The sequence below is a fragment of the Centropristis striata genome, chromosome 3, assembly GCF_030273125.1.
Source record: "Centropristis striata isolate RG_2023a ecotype Rhode Island chromosome 3, C.striata_1.0, whole genome shotgun sequence".
NCBI classification, from domain to species: Eukaryota; Metazoa; Chordata; class Actinopteri; order Perciformes; family Serranidae; genus Centropristis; species Centropristis striata.
In genome coordinates, this window is record NC_081519.1 from 456230 (window position 1) to 475749 (window position 19520).

At 43.5% G+C, this 19520-nt stretch overlaps 1 protein-coding gene and 1 pseudogene across 6 annotated transcripts; both read right to left on the bottom strand.

Annotated features, from left to right (window-relative positions):
* Positions 1–1638: 1638 nt before the first annotated feature.
* On the bottom strand, positions 1639–19464 carry LOC131965228 (inter-alpha-trypsin inhibitor heavy chain H3-like). Of its 6 annotated transcripts, none has more exons than XM_059328483.1 (22): positions 19057–19464; positions 17181–17210; positions 16768–16791; positions 15332–15486; positions 15070–15174; positions 11781–11943; positions 11487–11597; positions 11204–11332; positions 10374–10469; positions 10119–10287; positions 9900–10025; positions 9613–9794; positions 9236–9421; positions 7673–7812; positions 6970–7217; positions 6230–6259; positions 6074–6139; positions 4336–4449; positions 4021–4222; positions 3740–3912; positions 2161–2272; positions 1639–2061 (listed from the first exon to the last, which is right to left on the bottom strand). In XM_059328483.1, exons 1-22 carry the CDS (start codon positions 19168–19170, stop codon positions 1923–1925), a joined length of 2814 nt encoding a protein of 937 aa, XP_059184466.1. In that variant the 5' UTR covers positions 19171–19464; the 3' UTR covers positions 1639–1922. The 6 variants fall into 6 exon arrangements, with proteins under 6 accessions (XP_059184466.1, XP_059184471.1, XP_059184467.1 ...); XM_059328488.1 differs by having other exon boundaries at positions 16768–16833; positions 19057–19166; XM_059328484.1 differs by lacking the exon at positions 16768–16791 and having other exon boundaries at positions 19057–19463.
* Positions 17224–19047, bottom strand: LOC131965311 (uncharacterized; annotated as a pseudogene).
* Positions 19465–19520: the final 56 nt, after the last annotated feature.

Below are 19520 nucleotides of genomic sequence, written 5' to 3' on the forward strand. Positions count from 1 at the left end.
TCATTTGTGTGCAAATACTGACAATATATTTTTTAAGTAAATCTTTTGAGTTATTTTCAGTGTGGAAAGAAAAAGAGAGGCAGCAGAGAGACAGAGGCTCCGAGCTCGCCTGGTGTTGTTCTCTCCTTCAGGCCTGATTGTTTTGTTTATGGAGACATAACATTTTTCTTTTCAAATTAACAGTTACACTCACTGACCTATTCTGACTTTTATCTTTGGTTTATGTTTTTTTGTATTATTCTTTATGAGTTATGCTTTGGGTGGAGGAGTTTTTTCCTGCTCTGTGTGGAAGCGCAGTATAATTGTTACTGTAATGTAAACAAATGTTCCCCTGTGAGGCCAAGTGGCGTTACCCCTTTGGGTTTGGTCTTATTTTTTGTTTTACTAGTGCTGTGGTGCTCTGGTTAGAGCATTTGTCTCGGGGGCCTTCATGGTCAAGGGGGGTTGACCAGTTCTGGTTGCTTCACCTCGCTATGAGTTTCAGTGTTTAAATACCCACCGCTGGTCACCACATGAAGACTAGGGTTAGATTAGCTAGACAGTAATGGTCAGGTAGTCAGCTAGAGGAGCCTTGTTTACTGTCTAGGCCATAGTGTTTGGCTGGTTGTGTATTGATTTTTTGCACACACCCAAGTATGACAAGTGTTGATGAGTTATTTTTTATTTTGTTCTTGATTTTTTATTTCTCCTTTCAGTGGAGCTTGTTGGCTTTCTGCACAAAAGAGCAGCTGTTAAAAATAGCACAACATTCTGGCCTTGACGTTGGTGACAAAATGATAAAAAACAGAGTGAAACTTGTCTTGAAGGCCAGTTAAAAAATAAATAAAATAAATAAAAGAGGGGGGATTTGTAAGAAGTCCCGTCAGCTGTTTTCACAGTGTAATGTGTTGTCTCTGCATGTTGCAGCAACAGGTTTAACTTTTAGAGACACACAGTTTCAGATGCATAGAGAGCATGTTTAAATTTAGTGCACAGAAAAATTGTGAGGTTTTTTCTGTTGGTGACAGATTATCAATTGTCAAGGTTTCCTCATGCAATTTTTCTAACACTGCAAGATTTCTGCTCATGTTCAAAACATTCTGCACATTAAAAACATATCTCACATATCTGTGTTCACTGAGAAGTCAAGTATAAAGTTGTAACATTTTAAGAAAAAAGTTGTAATAAATGAGAGAATAAAGTGCTAATATGAGAATAAAGTCATAATATTTCAAGAGCTTCAACATCTCTCTTCTACCCGTCTAATGGCAGATTATGAACATTGTTTTTGAGGTTGCATACTGACACCTATTGCCCTGGAGGAACTTTTCCAGGACTCTAAGAGTAACAAGAGGAACCATGAGGGATGCAACTATGCGATGATTGGGCCAGAGACATTCAGTTCATTTGCTACGTAAGGTTAAGAATTGCACTCATCCAGTCGGGACTCGTTTATCCATTGGTTGATTTCAAGATGTACTTATTAGTGTGTGTGTGTGTGTGTGTGTGTGTGTGTGTGTGTGTGTGTGTGTGTGTGTGTGTGTGTGTGTGTGTGTTTTCCTCACTTGAATCTTGTTTCTCTTTCATGGCTGAATGTATTTCTTTATTTCTTATCCAAAACACAAGGGTTTGAAATGAGCAATATTGGAAAAATTGAAACACTGAAATGAATTATATTTTTATTTTAATCATAGTAGAAATCATAGTCTTTTTTGCAACAGTCCCATTCATATATTTATCTCCCAGTTCCTCTTACTGTATTAGGATAGTGTTGCTTCCCCTTCTAACTGTACTGATAAATTGTACATAAAATGCTGTGATTGAAGTTTGTTTGCCTTTTAGTACAAGATGTCAGATCATTCATGTTTTAAGTACAGTCAGATATGTATCAAGTGAATTAGATTTAGATTGTTTCTGGGGTAGACACTGATGTACAAAGAATTTTAAACAGTTTTAAAAAGGCCTGACACAATGTAGTCTGTCACATCTCCATCGATAAGTCCTGTTCCATTACTGTGAATGAACCAGCAGGGAACATTTTCCCCGTTCTTCACATCCCTCCTGAAGTCTCTCTGCCAGCCTCTGTGGACCGACACAAATGTTATGTAGACCGTTTATTCACGTCAGACACACTGCAAGCAAACTCTTCCACACAAAGATGGGACACACTTTTTTGCGTACCTGGTCACATTGAGCTCCTGTCCTTTCACATACATGGTGGCATCTGGTTTCTCTGGGACTTCACCTGGACGCAGGTCTGACAGCTCATATGCAATCCCATGGTAGAACTGACCTGGAGGACAACGCAGCATTTTAAGGAAATATAATTTAATATAATAACCCAGCCTCTATATCTCTTTACCAGTGATAACTGCAAACTAAAACAATTTGAGCCTCATATTATTTGTAATGTCATAAAGTTTGAAGACACTACAAATCTATTTATACCTCTGTTTATACTACAGGAAAGAGGATTAATCTGGGTTTGGTTTACTATAAACAACATTTCAACATTTATTGTAGGAATTTGATTGTATGCTCTTGTCAAACCCACCAGATTCCATTGACAAAAACATTTCATTTTACCTCACAGAACACAAGAGTTGCTGGTCTGCTGCTGCCATAATCAGTAAGTTTGTTTGTGTTACTGTGTGACTTTGGTCACAAAATATCACAAACAAATTTTGATTTTGAGGAGAGCATTGGATGGCTTCAGTTCCCCTTGTAAATTTAAACAGGCCGGTCTGATGGCAAAGTAGGTGGTGGAAAATATTCCATATATGATTTTAGTGGTGGGCTGTCAGGGCCAGCAGGGCCTTCTCTGTTGGCCCTGTCAAAATCCAAAAAGCATTTTTTTCACAATTAAATTAGTGTGTGTCTGAACGTGTCTGCATTCAACTACTTTTAAAGAATAGTTATTTTCTGTGAAGCTCAGCTGGATTTTCCTGATGTCATTAAACACATCACTGCTCCATGGGCCTGCTGTAGTAGTATTGCTAGCCTTTCGTTGAAGCTGCGATTTCCTATTTGTTTATAATCTTGACTGACGTGTGTCATCAGCCAATCAAATTTTGATGCATAGTACCAGAACGGCCCAGGGGCCCAGTGGTCATTGAACGATTCATCAGAAAGGATCGGAGGATGGATTTCATTAACAAGTAATGGGTGAGTGTTACTGCTTACTGTTTAGGAGAGATAAAGTTATTGTGGTGTTTTATTTTACACAGCATATTGTGTGGTTATGTCTGATTGGTATTGCTCAAGTTTGGCCAGTAGATGGCGATGCTGTATCAGTGTTGATGCCACTTAATAACCTGCTCCCAACTAGGCCACATCTAATATTCTGGCTGCAATAGCTGTTGTAAATATTTGGCATATATGCCCTACTTACATGTTTCATCTTGTTATTGAACTGAAGGTGGTGCTATTGTCGCTATATTTTATTGAATCTGTTGAAGTTGCACAAACACCCTTATGTGGAAGCTGGTTTTTGTGTCATGTGGTGTGAGTGTGAAATCCAGTTGTTGAGTGACATAACGGAAAATCTGGTGGTGATGCTGCAGAAGCCTATAGCTGTTATAATTCACAGTGGTGTGCGTGTGCGCTGTGGTTGTTGAAGATCAACTGTCTCGTTGGTGTTAGTGCATATAGTGCCTGAGTGTATTTTGTATGTGGTTGTGTTTTTTTTAGGGAATGCCCTGACTGAAACCCCACGGTAAGCTACTGTATGATTTACAGATATGTGTGTGTCCTGTTGTACCTAGCAGGCCATGAACAGAAGGGGACAGGAGGTGGCTGTCCAGGGTGTAGAAACCCAAGTAGTCCTGGTGGTACGGGTGCTTCGCCCACACTTTGTGTAGCAGGATGACAAACTTGACTGAATCCTTTAGAGTGACTGTAACACTGCGATCCTTGGTCAAGAGAAGATCCACACTGGAGTAGAAATAAGAGGAGATGATAGTTATTCATCCTGAACAGGATTTTATATTTTATATCACTCATGTAGAAAGATATAGTTCTGTTTCACTGAAGGGTCCTTACTTGGGTCCTTTGACAGAAGCTGTATCAGACCACAGTAGTTTGACCCGTTTGCCATCCTGGAACACCGAGATGTCCCGAGTGCTCACCTCCAGCCTCACCCCCAAAGTCTGGTGGACGATGCCAAAACGCCAAAAGTAGGTGTTCATTTTACCATCAGGGGGAATCTTCTTGTCTCCGATGGTCTGGCCATTGACCAAAATACCTGAGGAAAAATCATGGGATTGGTAAACTGCAAGATGTGACTTACGTACCTATACATGTGTTAAAAAAATAGGGGAAATAAATGTATGATGATAATTAGAACTCAGGACTGACCTTGTTTTGGGTCTCTGACCAGGTTGAGAATGGTTCCTGGTTTGTCGTTGATGTTGAAACACAGAGCGTCGTCTCTGTCAGGGAGCTCGATCATAAAATGAGGATCTCCGTCCACTGCAGGTGACGCCAGAGAGAAAGTCATAAACAAAATTGATGATTTAAAAAAAAAAAATGTCATGTAGTATTGGCTCACCATGTGGATGACAACAATCAACATGCCTAAGAGTCTACATTTCCTGTATTCCATCGAGTAACATATTTATATATTTATATTGTTCTGTTCTCATCTGAGTTATGAAACTCTCTAACTCTCCAAAAATCTCCTCCAATGATCAGGCCGTGTGAAGTACTTGGCAGGATTTTAATGAAGAAAAGGTAAAACTGAAAATAAACAAATAATACAGACAATATTAACCATGTGCATGAGTCAAATATAACAAATATAACTTACAACATGTTAAATCCTCCTAAACAAATATACAAATACAAATAAACATACTCACTGGCAATGCCACACGAATAAAGAAGGATGAGGATTGTTGCTCTTGCAGATAACAAAACAAGACTCCTCTAACCATAAGGAGACCGGAGAGTCACCAAAATAAAAGTCGCCTCTCCAAAATAAAAGTTCTTCAATTTCTCCTAACTGTTACATAACATATATTTTTTGCATTACGTCACACACTATCTAGCTTGCTAAATTTGTAGCCTTGGTGGTTTCTAGACACCTACAGTCATGGACCTACAGCCATTTCCATGGTTGTCTTGATAATGATTTTGGTTATTATCAAGAAAAATATCAGCTCTTAAATTAAACTCTTAAGAACTATTTTTGTTGTTATTATATATTTGTCTAAACAAATGTACCTTTAATTGTATCAGGCATTAAAATGAACAAGAAATTGAAGAAAACAATGGTCTAATAATTTTTTCCATGACTGTACAATAACCTTAATATTAGTGGCTGTGTTGTGGTTGTCTAGCAGCAGTGTTCTCCCAACTTTAAGACTTGAAAACCAAGCACATCCTGTACTAGTCTTCCTATGTCATAAACCTCAGCTCATGAGTTCTATTTGAAGGCAGCATTTGGTACAGTGGTGCTTTGAGCTAAACACTAACGTCAAAATGACAATGCTAACATGCTGATGTTTCGCAGGTGAAATGTTTGTCATGTTCACCATTTTGGTTCAGCCTGTTAGCATGCTAACTTTTGCAAATTAACTAAATACAAAAACAGCTTAAGTTGACGCTAAAGTCATGAATTTCGTGAGCCTGGCATCGCCAGACTAATTCACAAATGTATAATAGTCTGGGACCTCTTTATTTCAAAGGGGCGTTTACTTGTGCAGACAAAAGTGATTCCACCGCTTCCGCACCGGCTTGAAATCTGATTGAATGGGAAAGACTCATCTGCTAGAACAAATAAAACAAATTAACTTGACAGGTTTCGTCTGGATTCAAGGTTATAGTTTTGCTGGTATTTGGCCATAAACTAAAGGATATCATTCTGGATAAATGAAAGGACCATGAATATCTATCTTGTAGATGTTGAGATAATTTACTACATAGGTAAAGGTCTTGACCTGATTGTAATGAAAAGTTAGGGATTCCCACAGTCATAAGGACTACAAGGACCATGTCAGTTTATCTGTCTATCTAATTGTTGTTGTGATGGACTGACAGACCAACTGACCGACCTGACAAGCCATGCAGCTACTATTGCTTAAAATGTACTTACCAAAATGTGTGGGTATCACATGTGGTAGCAGGGAGTCAGCTTTGGAAATGTGTTGATAGTCAGTTGCTACGGGAAAAATACAATTTGAGTTGAAAGCAGAAGTGACTTAATCCCAGAAGTATTTTTATGCTTTATGGTAAATTAAAAGCTCCTTACACATTTTTTCTGACAATTGTTTTTCCTTAACTGAAGAAAACAGGAACAACAAGGTTCAAATTAAAAGTAATACAGTGAATTGGCTTACCGTATTTTCCGGACTATAAGTCGCAGTTTTTTTTCATAGTTTTGGCCGGGGGTGCGACTTATACTCTGGAGTGACTTATGTGTGAAATTATTAACACATTATTACCGGTATATCATTTCACATGTTATTTTCACACTAAACCGCAAGAGGGCGCTCTAGGTCTAGTCTGACGTAAGCGACGTAGCCTCCGGAGTTAGCGGAGTTGTTTAAAAGTGACACCGAGGATGAAGATTTCATTGGATTTTAGTTATTTGGAGTGACACGGATGGTTTGGTAAACTTCTTAGCATGTTATTTATGCTATAGTTATCTGAATAACTCTTAATATGTTATGTTAACATACCAGGCACGTTCTCAGTTGTGTCATGTAACGTAAGCATACCGTACATTTATTCAGCCTGTTGTTGCCTCTATTCTATTTTTATTTTAAATTGCCTTTCAAGATGACATGTCTGTTCTTGGTGTTGGATTTTATCAAATAAATTTCCCCCAAAAATGCGACTTATACTCCAGTGCGACTTATATATGTTTTTTCGTTCTTTATTATGCATTTTATGGCTGGTGCGACTTGTACTCCGGAGCGACTTATAGTCCGGAAAATACGGTAATCCCAGAAGACTTTTTATGCTTTATATCAAATAAAAGCTCCTTACTCCATCTTCCTGCCATGTTATCAGTGATGAAAGGCCTTTCTGGTCCGTCCTCAGTTTCAGGCTTGGTGACCACCATGGAGTTGAGAGGGTTGACAAGCTTATCAATGATGAGAGGGCTGTCTGGTCCGTCCTCAGTTTCAGGCTTGGTGACCACCATGGAGGTGAGAGGGGTGACAAAGCTGTAACGCAGAGACATGTCCAGGGCCTTGGCTGTGGTGTTGGCTTTCTCGTCTGGTGCGTCGCTCTTGCTGCAAGAAGAAACAATATCCATAATAGTCTCTCAGGTATTAGTCAAAAAGTATCATCAACAAGGTTTATAATGCAACCAATGGGGATATTATATTATGGAGGGATATTAATATTATGGTAGTTTAAGAGACAGATGTTTTCATGTGATCTGCATGAGTGTACCAGCCTCCCTGCATGCCCTCCCTGTGTGGTTGACTTTGTGAGCAAGCCGGCAGTGGAGCAATTAATGGCAAGCATTGTCAATGTATAACCCTCTTGTTCTTTGGGGCTCTTGTATATGTCTCTGTTGTAGACCACACAGTTATCCACTTTGGTTGAAAACCTGCCGTTAAAGTTCTGTGTCTTCTGTGTTTCAACACACTGCAATCAACACACCGTGGTAGCGACTATCAATCCTGAGCATCTTAGTCTTACCTACAAAGGTCTCAGCATAAGTGAAATAACTCGAACACACCTCTTCTCCAGGAGCTGCTGGATGGTGAGGTAAGCCCACAGACGCTCTGTGAAATCCCCAAAGATGTACTTGTCATCTGGGTAAATCACATCCCAGTCCACAATAACGGCCTGGCCCTGCACCTGGAAATCCCCCTCAAACTACAGGGGACAGAAAATTAGAAAGAAATATTTTACAAAACAAGTAGAAAATTTCCTCTGGGGAAATTCTGAAAGGGCCACAGGCTACTGCCGGTGTGTGTACACTATGATGAGATTCTTCAGAGATTTCAAACAATTAATACTAGTAATGTTATGATACTATATTATATACAAAGAGCACACCCACAACAAGCATTCCTTTACAAGTATTTATTTATGCAGCAACCTATGACCTATAACCTCAAAATGTGTGTGTGTGTGTGTGTGTGTGTGTGTGTGTGTGTGAAACGTGTATGTGGAGGAGTGTGAGTGCTTGCGCGCGCGTGTGTGTAACTTAAATCACATAAAGTTACCTGTGTGTGTGTGTGTGTGTGTGTCTGTCTGTCTGTCTCTCTGTCTGATTCTCTCTTTCTGTGAGAGATGGATGAAAGGATGAAAGGCTTTGGGGTCGACCAATCAGAGCAGAGCAATCAACGGAATTAACTGCTGCTGTAGAATGTTCCGGCACAGTGACAGCAGCCAGAGGTGGACAGACTGGAATTTCTGGCCTCGAACAGAAAGCATTTTTGGCAAAACCATAATACCTATCATTGATCCGACTTCACTTTGAGCGTCCCGAGTTCTTCCTCAACGTCTACATATGTTTTTTGTGAAGAAAAATGAAGAAATAGTTTTGTAAAAGCGATCTAAAAAACTGTTAAATATGCTTTTCTGCAGAAATCTTCCTGCGTTTTTAATATGGGAGCCAATGAGGCTGTTGGTGGTGTTGGTGGATCATCTCTGCATCTTACGCCCAAACTATAACCCTGACAGCTTTACCAGAGGATTGTGAGGGAGAAGACTAATTTTCCTACGTTTCTATGTATAAATTATTTCTGTAGAGTGGAATTTGCGGCCTGGAGCGCAGTTTACAAATTATTTTTTGACAATTTTTTCTCTCCCTCTACACTCTGGCTATGATGTCACACACTGTGACACGAACATTCCGTGCAATACACACCCATTATAATCTCAGAATTTCTCCAAAAATGATCATGGTCATTGAACAGGGATTGGTAAAAAACTATATGACCTATCGAAACGTGGATTAATACACCGACACACAAGACTTGTGTCTACTGTTTAAAGTTTAAATGGAGTCTCTCTGTGAAATTATGCCGGAGAAGTAGACGTTTGAAAATCTCCAACTATTGTTCTTTTTCGCTCATTTTTTTTTGGCCGCCCCATTCACTTCAATGTAAAATTTTGCACTCAAAGAGTTGCAGGACGAGTAACGGGACGAAATTGTGTCCGGAAGAGGAAGAAGAAAAAATCCACAGTTTAACAATAGTGCTCGGTGCAATTGCCCCGTGGCCCTAATTACTAAAAGCAAGTTTTCCCTCCACCTGAACTCTGTCTTAAAATGTAATTTTCTTCTCCTCACCCCCTGGCCAAACACTTGCAATATGAAGTTGTCCAGGTCATTGTCCACCCATTCTCCAGCCACGACGATCTCTGAGCCGTTAAACAACTGGCTGTAGTGGTTGGTAGTCAGGGAGTCCACTGTGTTGTCAGGATAACGCAGGTCCACCTCTGATAGCAGAGGGTTGGCCACCTCCTCATAGAAACCCTGGAATAAATGCATTCACGCATCGTATTGCATCAATCTGTACAAAATGTGCCATGCATTAAGTTTTTTGATAAAATCATAAAAAAGTGATAAAATAACTTTGGTGAATGTGGCATCGCTGGTATTATTAACATTTAACTTTACACAAATCTTTGTATTGGCTCAAAAATGTATTCAAAGAGAGAATCTACCTGGAGTTGAACGACTGCATCTGAACCCTCAAAGATTCTGCGGGCCACTCCTTTGTTTTGTTTGCTCAACACATCCAAGAAGGAATAATCCACATCATCTCCGAATCCAAGACAGAACAGAGACATGTTTCCTCCGATTGCAGAACGCACATTCTCCTGAATCCTCGGGAGGGAGGACACTCCTTCAAACACACAACATGCAGAAATGTGATGCTGAGCAGAGACTATGTTAATTCAATTTGTTCTGACACAAATATACATTATATCCTCCAGTATGGCATGCTCACCAACATTTGGCATTCCATCTGTCATTAAAATAATCATATCGATGCTCCTCTCTGGGAGCTTCTTCTCCTGCCTGTCTTTGGCCAGCATGTTCACACCTCTCAACACTGCATCATTGATATTGGTTGCTAGAAGGGAAACACACAACACCTTATGTATAATATGAGAGTGTATTGAGAGTGATTTTTATATTTAAGGCTGGTGTCATTTTTTCTATTTACCTCCTGATTCACGTATCCTTCTGACATAATCCATTCCTTCTTTCACATTTTCCTTGGTTGCTTTGGTAAGTGATTCTCTCCAAGAAATGATCTTGTCATCAAACAGGATGAGGGCAAAGTGGTCCTCCTCGTGGAGGTCGTTGAGGATGGCCAGCAATGCTTCTCTTGTCTGCAAAGAGTGACAGGTTCAGAGGTCAAAATGTGTGCGTCTATCAGTATATTTGAAACACATCAACAGTCTGAAGAGTCTTTCACCTGTATAATCTTTCTTCCACTAACAAACACCACATTCTTTGGGACTCTGGGCAGGTCAGGGGGAGCAAAGAAGTGCACAAAGTATCCGTTCACAACCTGAAGGGAAGAGAGTCATCAAGAGCAGTAATATACAAGAAGGAATGACAAGGCAACAAGGAGATTGCAAAAACGATTCCCCTAAAATACAGTTATTTCATTTCATTTTGTTGGGCAATTTAATCAAAGATTAATCAATGTTTACATGTTAATATTTAAATTTATATCATTTTATTGTCAGTCTCAAATACCTGTATTCACCCTGTGACTGAAACTCTCTGTTTTAGCACCTGTCTCTTTTGGCTCCTCTTCTGAAAAAGCCCAGTCTGCTCTGATTGGAAAGTGTTTCCAGGTCTTGAGCATCTGCGCTTATGGTGTCTCTGTTGCATCTTTGCAGCAGAGGAATGATTTTAATGGCACTGTTATTATGAATCCCACTCCTTTTCTTGATAAGACACGCCCTGCGCAGCATACAAGCACTAGGATCTTCCAGGTGTCCTTGTCCTTGCAGGTTGCATGTTTCCAATAAATGGAGTGGGATTAATAATCACGCATTATCTAAATCTCTATATATAGTTGTGACATCACAACTTTACAGAAGTCCTGACGCCTCACTTAAAGTTTACAGTTTATGAATCTCAGTGGATTGAGCATCTTGATATTTTCACAGTATTTATATAGCACCTTATGAATCACACTTTTCACAATATGGGCTTAAACGTGAATCTTAAAGATTTTCATTTCTTTCTATATGGCGCATCAGATACTGAGTACAGTATTTGTTGACTGCTGACCTGAATGTCCCCGAGACTCTTTGCTCGGTTCACGTCATACTTGATGACATAATCTCCGTCGAGGAGTGTTCCATCACAATCTGGACATTTCCTCTGCTGCTCCATAGTTGGTGAGAAAGAGATGTGTGCCTGTAATGGGATATGATTATATCAGTTCCTCTTAGTCTTAATTCGTGTGTCAGCAGTTTTATTTTATGTGAACTAAAGGACATTTCAGCTGGGATTCAGGAAGTGAAAAACATGCACAGATTCAACTTCCTCCAAGGCCTGCTGTAATGTGTACCTTGTTGTCTGTGACAATTCTCTCCAACAGGGAGAGCAGCTCATTGGTGAGGAAAGTTGCATGAGTGTGCACATGAGAAATGCCCTGAGGCTCAAAGATGTTTGTCACAATCTGTTTTCACACACACACACACACACACACACACACACACACACACACACACAGAGTTAATAACGCACATCATTGTAAGGTAACCCAAACTACTCATGTAATATCTGAAATCACCAAGAGACAGGATTTGAACCATAGATAAAACTGTTTTATATCTATGATTTGAACATGAACACGATTCACCTGAAACTCCTGGACTCGCTGTTTGGGTTTAACTCGAGTCAGAATCTCATACTGGCCCAGTTTCCTCTGCAGGAGCTCCTCGTAGGTCAGAATGAAAGTCACGTTACTTTCAGCTGCAATGTTGACGGACACTGAAAACTTCTCCATCTTTCTTCCTGAAGCCCTGTAATGAAACACAAACATTACTGACAGACACTAGCGTTAACATCATCAATTTCTCCTATAAGTCCATAAGAATAAAGATATGCAATGTTTCTATCCATCCATCCATCCATTTTCTTCCGCTTATCCGGGGCCGGGTCAGCAGGCTAAGCAGGGCATTCCAGACGTCCCTCTCCCCAGCCACAATGTCCAGCTCCTCCTGGGGGACCCCGAGGCGTTCCCAGGCCAGGAGGCCTCCTTACCAGATGCCCAAACCACCTCAGCTGACTCCTTTCGACGCGAAGGAGCAGCGGCTCTACTCCGAGCTCCCTCCGGATGTCTGAGCTCCTCACCCTATCTCTAAGGCTGAGCCCAGCCACCCTACGGAGGAAGCTCATTTCAGCCGCTTGTATCCGCGATCTTGCTCTTTCGGTCACTACCCAAAGTTCATGACCATAGGTGAGGGTTGGAACGTAGATGGACCGGTAAATCGAGAGCTTTGCCTTCCGGCTCAGCTCCTTCTTCACCACGACGGTCCGGTACAACGCCCGCATCACTGCTGACACTGCACCAAACCGCCTGTCCATCTCACGCTCCGTTCTACCCTCACTCATGAACAAGACCCCGAGATACTTGAACTCCTTCGCTTGAGGCAGTACCTCTCTCCCCACCCAGAGGGGGCAGTCCACCGTTTTCCGGCAGAGAACCATGGCCTCAGACTTGGAGGTGCTGACTCTCATCCCAACCGCTTCGCACTCGGCTGCAAACCGCCCCAACGAGTGCTGGAGGTCCCGGCTTGATGAAGTCAAAAGAAGCACATCATCTGCAAAAAGCAGAGATGCAATTCTTAGGTCACCAAACCGAATCCCTTCCTCCCCCCGGCTGCGCCTTGAGATCCTGTCCATGAAAACCACAAACAGAATCGGAGACAAGGGGCAACCCTGGCGGAGGCCAACACCCACTGGGAACGTGTTTGATGTTGTGACGAGTATGCGGACACAGCTCTCACTTTGGTTATATAGGGATCGGATAGCTCGTAGCAACGAGCCCAGTGCCCCATATTCCCGCAGTACCCCCCACAAGACTCCCCGAGGGACACGGTCGTAGGCCTTCTCCAAGTCCACAAAACACATGTAGACTGGATGGGCAAACTCCCATGCCCCCTCCAGAAGTCACGCAAGGGTAAAGAGCTGGTCCGTTGTTCCACGACCAGGACGGAAGCCGCATTGTTCCTCCTGAATCCGAGGTTCGACAATCGGCCGGAGCCTCCTTTCCAGCACCCTGGAGTAGACTTTTCCGGGGAGGCTGAGGAGTGTGATTCCACGGTAATTGGAACACACCCTCCGGTCCCCCTTTTTGAAAATGGGAACCACCACCCCAGTCTGCCACTCCACTGGCACTGTCCCAGACCTCCACGCAACACTGAAGAGGCGTGTCAACCATGACAGCCCAACAGTGTCCAGAGCCTTCAGCATCTCAGGGTGAATCTCATCCAACCCTGGCGCCTTGCCGCCGGGTAGCTTTTTGACTACCTCGGCGACCTCTGCCAGGGTTACTGGTGAGTCTTCCCCTGAGTCTTCAGACTCTGCCTCCTCTACAGAGGACGTGTTGGCTGGATTAAGGAGTTCCTCAAAGTGTTCTTTCCACCGTCCGACGACATCCACAGGTCGGGTCAGCAGGTCTCCGCCCCCGCTGAGCACAGCTTGGGCCAAGCCCTGCTTTCCCTTCCTGAGACGCCCGACGGTTTCCAGAACCTCTTTGAGGCCGACCGAAAGTTCTCCTCCATAGCCTCCCCGAATTCCTCCCATACCCGAGTTTTTGCTTCAGCGACTACCGCAGCTGCAGCCCTTCTGGCCGAACGGTACCTGTCTGCTTATTCCAGAGACCCCTCGGCCAGCCAAGACCGAAAGGCCTCCTTCTTCAGCTTGACGGCCTCCCTCACCGCTGGTGTCCACCAGCGGGTTCTTGGGTTGCCGCCACGACAGGCACCGACGGCCTTCAGGCCACAGCTCCTACCAGCCGCATCAACAATTGAGGCTTTGAACATGGCCCATTCGGACTCCATGTTCCCAACCTCACCCGGGATGTTGGAGAAATTCTTCCAGATGTGTGAGTTGAAGACCCTGCAGACAGGGGCCTCCGCTAGACGTTCCCAGTTCACCCTCACTACACGTTTGGGTTTGCCAGGTCTGTCCAGCATCCTCCCCCGCCACCTGATCCAACTCACCACCAGGTGGTGATCAGTTGATAGCTCTGCTCCTCTCTTCACGCGAGTGTCCAGAACATGCGGCCGCAGATCTGACGATATGATAATGAAATCGATCATCGATCTTTGGCCTAGAGTGCTCTGGTACCAGGTACACTTTTGAGCAACTCTATGTTCGAACATGGTGTTTGTTATGGACAATCCATGACTAGCACAGAAGTCCAATAACAAAACACCGCTCGGGTTCAGATCGGGCAGGCCGTTCCTCCCAATCACCCCCCTCCAGGTACCGTCATCGTTGCCCACGTGAGCGTTGAAGTCTCCCAGAAGAACTATAGAGTCTCCAGGCGGTACCCCTTCCAGGACACCACCCAGAGACTCCAAGAAGGCCGGGTACTCCGAACTGCTGTTCGGTGCATAACAGTCAACAACAGTCAGAGACCTTCTCCTCGCGACTTGCAGCCGCAAGGAGGTAACCCTCTCGTTCCTCGGGGAGAACTCCAACACAGCGGCGCTCAGCCGGGGGCTTGTGAGTATCCCCACACCCGCCCGGCGCCTCTCACCCTGGGCAACTCCGGAAAAGGAGAGAGTCCAGTCTCTCTCCAGGAGTTTGGTTCCAGAGCCCACGCTATGTGTGGAGGTGAGCCCAACTATTTCTAGCTGGTAACGCTCCACCTCCCGCACAAGCTCGGGCTCCTTCCCCGCCAGCGAGGTGACGTTCCACGTCCCCAGAGCTAGCCGCTAGAGCCGGGGGTCAGCACGCCCAGGTACCCGCCTTCGCCTGCTGCCCGACTCCCACTGCACCCGACCCCTATGCCCTACTCTGCGGGGGGTGGGCCCACATACCTGTGGGCCCACCCACATACCCACATACCTGTGGGCCCACCCACATAATGTTTCTATGAATGTGTATTTAATATATATTTATCTTGACTGACTCACTTGATCAGTCCAGCAGTCTGTCCAGAGAAAACAGCCTTCTTATACTGTTTCTTTGCTTTCTCTTTCTCCTTCACCTCCCCAACATACACCTGACCTTCAATTTCCCTGTGAGGAACAAAGATGGAGAAAGACATGATGCAACTTAAGGAAAGTACAATATATGTGTTCATCATAAAAATGAACTTCAGAGCACAAGTGGGAAATGATGCAAGGATAAATAATGTCACACACAAATGTCATAAAACAAGTAGGACAGACAGACATGCTGAAGTTGGTGATGAAGGCGGTCTTAGGCAGCTCAACTTTGAAGAAGATTTTCTGGGAAACGTTTGCTTTGTTCCGAGCTCTGGAGGTCATGACGGTTTGGGCGAAACGAGACGTCACAGTGCAGTCCACTTTCACACTGTACACCTCCACCTGAGACAGGAAGAGAGGGAGGACGGGTGGAAAGAATAAACACTGTGGTAAGCCTCCTATCACAAACATTTATAAACACATATAACTAGCTATTTTTTACTTCAAACTATTGTTTTTTCAGACCTAAGTATGCTGCCCTGATTGGTGCCAAAACAAACAGTTTGAAAAACAAAAATGCTTAAAAAGACATTATGCCACTGATTTCACTTTGGGAGTGTAGTGTGAGACTGATTGGGTGAGTCGGCTCTACCGGTGTTGTTTATTTCAGTCTGAGAGTTTATTGACCTCTTATTTTATTCGCTGGTGACATAATAGTGAACTAGGCCTGCAAGCAGGACTGAACGGGACCGAGCAGAGTGGAGCCGTTGGGGGAGGCCACGTCGGGCACGGCGATGTGGGCTCAGTCCCTATGCGTCCCAAATGGCGTGTCTCCTACCACTGTGCTCGGGGTAGGTGTAAAACGTAATAGTTGCTGTAGCCAGCAGGGGGCGCTATGACTGTGTGTCACTATTGACACGTGGGTGTGTCCCGGGCTGGACCTTAATCGTGTGTGTGAAATTTGGGACAGATTGGACAATGTATGGTCAAGTTATCCAGTCTGGTGCTAGATGGCGAGACGCCATATTTTGCGGGCATGCAACGCCCACATAGTGTGACCTTCGGTAAAGATTTGGATAACTTTTGATCCCAAAGGCCTTGTGATGGTACTGACCATGTTTGAAGTTGATCGGGTAAAATCTGTAGGAGGAGTTCGTTAAAGTATGCAACCTGGAAATGGCAAAAATTCCATATTCGATCCAAGATGGCCGACTTCCTGTACGTTTTAGGACATGGCTTCCACTGACTTTTTGGTGCGTCTTCCCATGATACACGTATGTACCAAATTTAGTGTGTCTACGACAAACCTGTGAGAGGGAATGAAATATAGGGGGCGCTAGTGAGTCATTTTGCCACGCCCATTCCCGCAAATACTAGAATACGTAAATTTCACGGAAGATAGACGTGTATTCCAAAAATGGTGAGTTTTGGAATATGATAAAGGCCCCAAATTAGCGCTTTATTTTTGTGAAGAATAATAATAAATGGACCAATTACAATAGGGTCCTCGCACCGTTAGTGCTCGGTCCCTAATTACAGAAATGGTTAACTGAGTCTTTTCTTTCTTATCAAATCTATTGTGTGTATATCTCGTTAATCAGATTGATAAATAAAGTTGTATCGAATTTCATATTTCTCATTAAAAATTAACACCAAACAGATACAAACTGATTGTTCTCTTACCTTGCCTTCATTTGTACTTCTTTTCTGTCATAAAATAAGACAAGAAAAAAGAAGTATTTTTGGAGTCTGAAAGTGAAAAAAAAAATAACACTTCATGTTACACAGTTGCCCAAAAAGTTGGAATAATTTTGTTTTCACACACAATCCTCTGTAAATTGTGGTTTCATTTTCATTGTGACATGTTTGGAAGGGACTGATCAATCAAGTTTTGAGAAGATATATACTTGTCTGTCAAGAATAAATCACATTGTCACAATCATTTCATGGAAACTTTATGGGTGACCGTGTATTTTATTACTTAATTATATATGCACCAATAGCCATATTCCTTTTATTTTAAGGATTATAATGCACAAAGAGAAATATGCAACATTACCGCCCATCAGGACTTTCTGCTGGTAAATGAATAGTACCTGCAGTGATCTGGCACCTCCTCTTGTCTCCTGAAATATAAATAAAAGCAGTATGAACCAACATGGTGCCAGGATTTTAGAAAATAAGCTACTATAACAAGAACTAGCTTATCATAAAAAATGACATGTTGTGTCACAGGCTACACGGTGGTGTAGTGGTTAGCACTCTTGCCGGTTGTTGGTTTTTTACATGACATTACATGTCATTTAGCAGACGCTTTTGTCCAAAGCGACTTGCAATAAGTGCATTCAACCTGATGGAAGTAGACATAGACCATAGGAACCAAGTAAGTACATAACTTTAAGAGCTAACTGTCATCGCTAAAGGAGTGCTATATGTTAAAGAAGAAAAAGAAGAGAAAAGACTAAGAATTTTTTTATTTTTTTTTATATGTTAGGTGACTATGACTTAACCGAGGTATTGTTGGAAGAGATAGGTCTTCAACCTGCGGTGGAAGATGTACAGGCTGTCTGAGGTCCTGATGTCGGTGGGGAGCTCGTTCCACCATTTGGGAGCCAAGACAGAGAAAAGTCTGGAAGTGGTTCTGAGGGAAGTTGACCCACGCAGGGTGAGAGTCGCCAGCTGTTTGGCTGATGCAGAGCGTAGAGGACGGGCAGGGGTGTAGGGTTTAACAAGGTCCTGGATGTAAGTAGGACCTGAACCGTTAGCAGCAGAGTACGCCAGAGCTAGAGTCTTGAAGCGTATCAGCCACCGGTAGCCAGTGGAGGGAGCGGAGGAGGGGTGTTTTGTGTGAAAATCTGGGAAGATTGAAGACCAATCGAGCAGCTGCATTCTGGATGAGTTGTAGAGGTCGGATGGCTTTGGCAGGCAGACCTGCCATGAGGGAGTTGCAGTAGTCCAGGCGTGAGATGACCAGCGCCTGGACCAGGACCTGGACCAGGACCTGGACCTGGACCTGGACCTGGACCAGGACCTGAGCTGCCTTCTGGGTGAGAAACGGGCGGATTCTCCTGATGTTATGCAGCAAGAATCTGCAAGATCTGGTAGTGGGGGTGATGTTTGTTGAGAGGGACAGTTGGTTGTCAAGAGTTACGCCAAGGTTCTTGGCCGTTTCTGTGGAGGCAACCACTGTGTTCTGGACAGTGATGTGGAGGTCAGAGGTCAGAGCCCTTCCCTGGGAGGTAGAGTAGCTCAGTCTTTCCCAGGTTGAGTTTGAGGTGGTGCGAGGACATCCACTGGGAGATGTCGGCCAGACATGCAGAGATACGTGCTGCTGCATGTGTTTCAGACTGGGGAAATGAGAAGATTAGCTGGGTGTCGTCGGCATAGCTATGATAGGAGAAGCCATGCGAGTGGATGAAAGAGCCAAGGGAGTTGGTGTATATCGAGAAGAGGAGCGGACCAAGGACAGAGCCTTGAGGGACCCCGGTGGTTTGACTCCGGCCTGTGGCTCTTCTGTGTGGAGTTTGCATGTTCTCCCCATGTCAGCGTCTCTCCAACTTCCTCCCACACTACCTCCCAATAAACATGCAGCTTAGGTGTAATTTGTGACTCTAAATTGTCCGTAGGAGTGTGGTGTCTGTTTTGTTGTCTGTCTATATGTGTCAGCCCTGCGATAGTCTGGCAACATGTCTAGGGTGTACCCCGCCTCTCGCCCAATGTCAGCTGGAATAGGCTAACCCTAACCCTAACCCTGTGACCCGACCGTGCGGATAACACATACACATACATACGATACATACGAAAGAGAAGTCAGAAGGAGTAATGTGATAGTAAACCGAGTGAAAATTAGCTTTGAAAAAGAACAAACAAAAGGCCAAATCAGAAGGCACGGGAGAGATTACATAAATCTGCTGTAAATAATGCAATTTAAAATTAAGATCGGAGTACAAACAGGTCAGTGTGTGAAGTTACCTGCAGAGCTTCATGCTCCCCGGAGATAACCAGAGCCCCCCAGGCTGAGCCGGGCAGCCAAAGGCAGGCGCTGCCCCACAGCAGCAGCAGTCCAACACCCTGCAGTCCAGACATGACCAAACTTCCACTGAACACTGACTGACTTCACTGCTGAGCTAAAAGCTCTCTGCCCCGGGGGGAGGGACACAAAGTGTCCATGAAGTATTGACCAACAGACTTGGGCTCAATGTGCAGGGGGCCTGGAGGTGTATTTACTGGAGGTAATCATTTCCTAATAATAAAATAGGACACTATGTCAATGCAGTCAGTTACTTTTGCAAACTGTTGATATCTATGTTGCTGTTGCTCCCCATTATTTGCCGTAAAATTATATAAATATTATATATGAGTAGCCTTAATAATCATCATTTTCATCGTAATCATGTTATTTTTAAAAGAATGGTATTGTTTTCCTCCTTACTCAA

Coding starts and splice junctions, on each gene's coding strand:
- LOC131965228 (XM_059328483.1), bottom strand. CDS start 19,170: ATGTCTGGACTGCAGGGTGTTGGACTGCTGCTGCTGTGGGGCAGCGCC. Junction 10,288..10,373: donor GTGGAAGAAAGATTATACAG/GTGAAAGACTCT, acceptor CACTCTTTGCAG/ACAAGAGAAGCATTGCTGGC. Junction 9,795..9,899: donor AGATGGAATGCCAAATGTTG/GTGAGCATGCCA, acceptor GTGTGTTTGAAG/GAGTGTCCTCCCTCCCGAGG.